We start from the raw sequence: 7,474 nt of genomic DNA on the forward strand, positions 1-7,474 counted from the left end.
AATAAATTCTACTTTATAGGAGGTACAAATAATATTTTAAAGGGTTGTCCAGCTGTGGAAGAAAGCCTTAATTTTTTTTGCACTCTTGTCCATGGAGTATGTATGGTATTGGCAGTTTCGCTTAAATGAGGCTGAACTGTAATACCATACACAGTGGCCTAGATTAACTGAAACTGTCTAATTCTTACACAGTGTAAATGTAGATTAGACAGTCTAAGAATGCACCAGATTTATTACAGTGGCTCATGCTATTTGATAAATCTGGCATATTCTTAGACTGTCTTGCGTAAATGGGCACTGTCACATACAAAAACTTTTTATATGTTGTACATCTTGGCAAAACATTAGCCTTTCTAATATACTTCATAAGAAGATTTTATTTCCTTTTTATTGAAATCATGCCTTATAAGATCATGGCTTTGTCCAAGCTGAAGCACAGGTATGGACAAAGTCCAGTAAGTGAGGGTGGGCTAACACTCCCCTGTGCTCTCTCCTGTCTGATAGTACTCCTCTGTGCTCTCTCCGGTCTGATAGCACTCCTCTGTGCTCTTTTCTGTCTGATAGCACTCCTCTGTGCTCTCTCCTGTCTGATAGCACTTCTCTGTAATCTCTCCTGTCTGATAGGTCTCCTCTGTGCTCTCCCCTGTCTGATAGGACTCCTCTGTGCTCTCTTCTGTCTGATAGCACTCCTCTGATCTCTCTCCTGTCTGATAGGACTCCTCTGTGCTCTCTCCTGTCTGATGGGACTCCTCTGTGCTCTCTTCTGTCTGATAACACTTCTCTGTGCTCTCTCCTGTCTGATAGCACTCCTTTGTGTTCTCTCCTATCTGATAGTACTCCTCTGTGCTTTCTCCTGTCTGATAGGACTCCTCTGTGCTCTCTCCTGTCTGATAACACTTCTCTGTGCTCTCTCCTGTCTGATAGCACTCCTCTGTGCTCTCTCCTGTCTGATAGCACTCCTCTGTGCTCTCTCCTGTCTGCTAGGACTCCACTGTGCTCTCTCCTGTGTGATAGCACTCCTCAGTGCTCTCTCCTGTCTGATAGCACTCCTCAGTGCTCTCTCCTGTCTGATAGGACTCCTCTGTGCTCTCCCCTGTCTGATATGACTCTTCTTTGCTCTCTCCTGTACTATTAGATAGTACTCCTCTGTGCACCCTCCTATCAGACATGAGAGAGCACAGAGGAGAGCTAGCCCACCCTCACTTACTGGACATTGTCCATGCCTGTGCTTCAGCTTGGACAAAGCCATGATCTTATAAGCCATGATTTCTATTTAAAAAAAGGAAATCAAATATATTTGCAATATATAAATTTTTTTTGAATCTGACAAAGCCAAAATAAAATATAACTCATACTCACCCACCCTGCTCCCCCGTTACTGCTGTTCTGATGGTGCTTGGTCCCTCGTTGTCCTCTCCGCTTCCTCTTGCTTTTATGTTGTCCCAAAACTGCAGCAAGTGCCTACTCAGCCAATCACTAGCTAAGACAGGTCACTGCTGTGGCCAGTGATTAGTTACTCGGTCAGTTCCTGTAGGTTCCTGATGTCATTGGAAGCAGAAAGAAATGCAGAGTACTGGAGACCAAGCATCGTTAGAAGGCCAGGAATGAGGGTGTAGAAGCTGGTCAGGCAAGTATGAGTTTTTTTATTTCAGTAACACCCAGGGGCAATGTTAATGGAGCTGAGCTACAATACCAGACACAACATGTACAGGTGTGGTGTTGTTTTTGGAAGAAAGCAGGTATTTTTTTCTAATGATGGACAATCTTAAGCAAGGATTGTGGTGCACATGCAATAGTAAATCTTTCCCAATGCGTGGACAAGTATTTTAGGAAAATAAAAGCAGATCCTTTTTTCCATAGTTTTTTTTTTTTTCAACAAAAAAAAAAATCACAACACAGTGAACAGGAGGCGACAATCCCCAGACAAGTGCTCAGATCGGTAAAACACAGCAGAAGCCTGATATCACCATGCATAACAATTAGAGTTTAATCAGTTTTTATGTTGTTATGACTTGGGAATATAAAACATAGGAAGGGCGGAGGGGAGAAATATGTCCTTGGATCCACTAGAGCTCTAGGAATGGACACTACTAAAGAGTTAGAGAGGAATGTAACTGAAGTCACAAAAAGAATATGAGCACTTGACCCCAAACAATGGGAAATATCTGGGGGGTAACAAAGCGAAGACAAGAATCCGTGGGGTAAATTCCCATTTAATGACCTATGAGTGGGGATATATACATTCTGTCAAGAGTCCTGAAAATCATTTCTATGTATTTCATAGAAGGAAGGGTTTTCAATGAGTGTTCTTAGAATTAGGCAAGGCTTTAGTATCTAAAGGGGGGAACTCAGAAAGCCAGCCAGAGAGGCCCCTTGTTGTGGAAGTAAAATTAAAGAGAGAGTGCAACTATTTGTAAAAGAGCTATAATTGTCCCCTATTAGGCATGGGACATATAACAAGGGAATAAAGACTGGGTCCTATTCAGCCGGAGAAAGGGTGTGCGCATAGGTAGTGACAAGTTGTCTGGTCTGAAAATAAGCAAAGAGGGGAATGGTCAGTGGGTCATGTTTGTTGCGTAGTGTTACAAGAGATAGAAGAGATTTGGTAGATAGTTCTAGTAAGTGCAATGGTGTATGAATGCCCTTTGCATGTCAATGTCAAAAGACCAGATCAGGACAGCCATATGATATAAGCTTGAAAGTTTGTTAAATACAAGGCAGCAGGTGATCTTGTTATTGTCACCCCAAGGTAACAAACAAACCTAATGTTTTAACACGGTGGAATGGAAGTGGTCCAAAGAGGTTTGCTGGGGCCTTTTAGTACACAAGAGCCACACATTTATCAGGATTCCAAGTGTAGCCTTCAAAGTGAGGCATTTCAGTTGTAGGTCATCTAAGAGAGCAGGGAGTGTAAGGGTTTGGAAATCATGAGGATGAAGTTTCCCCAAAAGCTGCGATTTTGGAATCTTTGGTGCCTATTTTGCTAGGGTAGAGAGGGGAACCTTCAATATATCTAAGTAAGGGGTCAACTGATAAATTAAAGTGAACCTAAACAGTTCCATTGGAGGAGTATTTTTCCCAATCACAGTCAACATCATTTGGGTCTAACCATTCAGGTGACATATAAAGGAGTTGAATTGTGTTCCTATCCAACAAAGTCTTTCTCCTGTGTGATGTCCTGTGTTTGATCTCTCGTGAGAATAGGAAGTGAAACAGAATCTAAAAAGAGGCCGATAGCTGATGTGTCCATAAGGGGGCGCACTATAATTTGTGAGGATATCCAATATTTCTGCCTCAGGGTGTACTTAGATCTTGGTGACAGGGCCACGTAGAGAAAGAATGCCCTTCAGTGTGTCACCATGTTCAGTATTGTCATAAATTATTTTAGCCCACTGTGTTTGGAAGTACATCTTAAAGATCAAGGAGTCATGCAGATTGGTTAGGAAACCTCCACAGTCTGCTCATAGATGAGAGGAGCTCTAGATGGGTCCGTGATCAGATATTATCGGTAAAATGTGTGATGTTGTTGTCAAAAGAAAAAAGGGTGGTCAAAATCAGCACATAGTCAAAATTTTGAATAAGTTGCACTTGAGAGTGAAAAGTATACTCCTGTTCAGTAGTATTCAATAGTCTCCACAGGTTGCATAGGGAATAGGGCCATTAGGAGGGGAATCAAATGCTGGGAGCCTAGTTGAAGTGGGATATTCAGATCTGCTGCAATGAGGGGGTGAGCAAGAAGGAATGCTAATAGTTTGCTGGCAAGAAGGAATGCTATTCCTGGCAAGAAGGAATGCTAAAAGTTTGAAGAAAATACACAAGATGCAGAGGGGGCTCAGCTAAGCAATCTAAGAATGATAGTACAGGGTGCTATACTTAGGTGTCTAAATTGGAATTTTTCCAAAAAGAAAAAGCAGACACCTATGGAAATTTCAGAACCGAAACGAAACCGAAATAAAAAAAAATGTCCGGCCAAAACCGATACCGAAACCGAAAATGACTTCTCCCCGTCTTCTGGTAAAATGCAGCGCTCCGCTCATTAGATTCCCCCACATTAGATTGCCAGCTCCCCCACATTAGGTTGGGAGTTCCCCCACATTAATAGGCAGCTCCCCCACAATAGTAGGCAGCTCCCCCACAATAGTAGGCAGCTCCCCCACATTAGGTCAGCATTTCCCCCACAATAGTAGGCAGCACCCCCACAATAGTAGGCAGTTCCCCCACAATATTAGGCAGCTCCCCCCAACAATATTAGGCAGCTCCCCCCACATTAGGTCAGCAGTTCCCCCACAATAGTAGGCAGTTCTCCCACAATAGTAGGCAGTTCCCCCACAATATTAGGCAGCTCCCCACAACAATATTAGGCAGCTCCCCACAACAATATTAGGCAGCTCCCCCCCCCCACAATATTAGGCAGCTCCCCCCCACAATATTAGGCAGCTCCCCCCCCCCACAATATTAGGCAGCTCCCCCCACAATATTAGGCAGCTCCCCCCACGATATTAGGCAGCTCCCCCCCAACAATATTAGGCAGCTCCCCCCCAACAATATTAGGAAGCTCCCCCCCAACAATATTAGGCAGCTCCCCCCCCCCAACAATATTAGGCAGCTCCCCCCCAACAATATTAGGCAGCTCCCCCCCAACAATATTAGGCAGCTCCCCCCCAACAATATTAGGCAGCTCCCCCCAACAATATTAGGCAGCTCCCCCCCCACACATTTGTAGGCAGCTGCCCCCCAACAATTTTAGGCAGCTCCCCCACAATAGTAGGCAGCTCCCCCCACCCCACAGACATACAGCTTCAGGCCATATACAGTGTATGGCTGGAGGCTGTATGTCTGTACTGCTGCCCCCACAGTGATCCGGTCACCGCTCCTCCGGCCGGGGTCACATCTACTGCTATGGCCTATGGACCATAGCAGTAGGTGCCGGGACCGGAGGAGCAGTGACCGGAACACTGAAGAAGATGACGCGGTCACTTACCAGGCCCCGGCCGGCGTGCGTTCTCCTGCGACGATCCTGCGGTCCTCCTGCGTCTCTATGATTGTACGCACGGGACGTCAGTGACGTCCCGTGCGTACAACCATAGAGGCGGAGAAGCGAAGGACCGAATGAGGATCGCAGGAGGACGCCGGGGAATGGTGAGTGACATCTGGGATAGGAATACTTCTTTTTATGTGCCCGGGCCGGCTCCCGTGTGTGGCTGCAGGCGGGGGCCGACCAGAGCATATAAAAACTAATACTGTATACTAAATATCAGGGGGCCTCCAGCTGTTGTGAAACTACAACTCCCAGCATGCCCGGACAGACTTTGCCGGTCCGGGCATGCTGGGAGTTGTAGTTTCACAACAGCTGGAGGACCCCTGGTTTTTAGCATACAGTATTAGTTTTTATATGCTCTGGTCGGCCCCCGCCTGCAGCCACACACGGAGCCGGCCCGGGCACATAAAAAGAAGTATTCCTATCCCGGAGAGCGCGCCCCCCTGCACCGCCCACGAGTGCCTCTGCCACTGGCAGTGTTTGTAACTTGTGCTATGGGCGGGCAGGGGAGGTGGGTCATTATAGGCACATTTTTTGTTGTTTCGGCATTTCCCCGAAACAGCTATTTTCGGCCGATATGTATCGGCCGCCGATATGTCGGTGCATCCCTAAATGTAATGATAGCATACGTAGTAGTAAGAATGAATAAGTGTAAATTTTATCATGTAAAAGTACAAAAATATCCAGGGCAATACATTAGAAAACATTTAAAAAATGTTCACTCGAGGAGGCTGCAAAACACACCGTCTACCCTATAACAAACTGAGAAGTAATACAGCCAAATCCCTCCAAAGTCCAGTAAAAGCAGTCCAGTTCTATGACTTTTGATCCCCACTTCAGTGATCTTTTTAGCATTATTAGTGATAAGTGATGGCGCACTGTTGATGAAGCTATGCAGCAGATCTAGGGGTTTGTCCAAAAGAGGCATTATGAGGTTAAAAGCAGAGACACTTTTAATATGTGGATGGGCAGGGTAAACCAGAGCTGATTTTTAAGTGGCTTTCTAATTTGACTCATAGAGGTTCTGAGCAAAAGAACTACTTTTATGACTTTCATATGCCTTAAAGGGGTTATCCAAGATTAGAAAAACAGAGCTAATTTCTTTCAAAAACAGCTCCCTGTCTGTGTCTAAGTTGTGTGTGGTATTACATATTGGCTCCATTCACTTCAATGGGAGCGTTTTATGAAAGAAATTAGCTCTGTTTTTCTATTCCCGGATAACCCCTTTAACCAGGCAAATGGAAAGGGCTTGTCTTTATGAGACTTACGCTAGAAAAAGATCATGTTTACCTAATATTAAATGCCATGAATTCTAGCTTATAGCAATGTATCTCCTGTATTTTATAAAAGATTTATCACTTTTTCACACGTTTTTTCCTTTCTTTTAAAGGGTTATATATTAGTACAGTTGGATTTTGGGTTTCCACAACATTTGCTGGAGGAGTTCCTGAAAAAGGCCCTGTAGAAGATGAAACCAAGACCAATGTTACTCCGCCATCACATTGTTTAAGCTGTGCTCATTCAGTAATTTGTCCCATTTGATGCCAGGGGTTTTTGGGCACTTTGCATCTCAGGAAGCAAAGTCAGTCTTGACATTTACATATAAAACTAAAATAGCAAAATAAAATAAAAAATCATACTAACCTCTGCATACCTATATCTTTTCTGGAAGTAGACACTTTGCATATTTTTTAAATGTCACTCAGCTGTTTATACACACAGATGCTTTTATGCAATTCTGTGTCAGTGTAAAAAGAAAATTGATACCGTAATTAAGGTTAAAAGTTATATACCCCATGCCTCCTAAAAATAAATGTTCAACATATGCACAGTCTCAAATATAATTGCTGCAATGTTTCAACCCACTCAATGCTTGAAAAAGACACCATTTAGTGAGTTGAAATGCTGCAGCAATTTTGTATGGATTAATTGGGTGAATAAATTACATTTTCACTTTAGACATATGTCTACATGCACATATCTTCATAAAAACCACTGGAACTGGGGAGAATATAAATCTGGTTTTAAGCTGAAATTTTTAAAAGTGTAACAGCCTATTAAATAAAGAGATAACATTCCTTGAAATTAAGTGCATTTATTTAACCATATTTATTTCCTGATGACTCCATTTGTCTTGACAGACAGGGTATTAGCAGCCATGTCCACCAAAATGCATTAAAACGTGAGTTTGTTCCTAAAACTCACATACAAACAGGTTTACACTCAAGAATATTGTTATAATAATATTAAGCATGTGCATTGTTTATATACAGTGGTCCAACATACAATATTAATTGGTTCTGTGATGACCATTGTATGATGAAACTATTGTATGTTATAACTCTATGGAAAACTGGCAATTGGTTGCGGTGCCCTGGGAAGGTCAACCCAAAATAAGAATACATGAAAAATGAAGAGAATAAGATTAAAAATATA

General features: G+C 43.2%; 1 protein-coding gene across 1 annotated transcript in view; it reads left to right on the top strand.

Moving 5' to 3' along the window:
• The window catches only part of CETP (cholesteryl ester transfer protein), a 62,290-nt gene extending 55,177 nt beyond the window's left edge, over nucleotides 1-7,113 (top strand). The window contains exon 17 of the mRNA XM_056526218.1: nucleotides 6,429-7,113. Coding sequence (XP_056382193.1) covers nucleotides 6,429-6,503 — 75 coding nt within the window. The 3' untranslated portion in view covers nucleotides 6,504-7,113. The remainder of the gene's footprint in view (nucleotides 1-6,428) is intronic.
• The last annotated feature ends 361 nt before the right edge of the window (nucleotides 7,114-7,474 follow it).

This window comes from Hyla sarda, chromosome 6, assembly GCF_029499605.1.
Source record: "Hyla sarda isolate aHylSar1 chromosome 6, aHylSar1.hap1, whole genome shotgun sequence".
NCBI lineage: Eukaryota > Metazoa > Chordata > Amphibia > Anura > Hylidae > Hyla > Hyla sarda.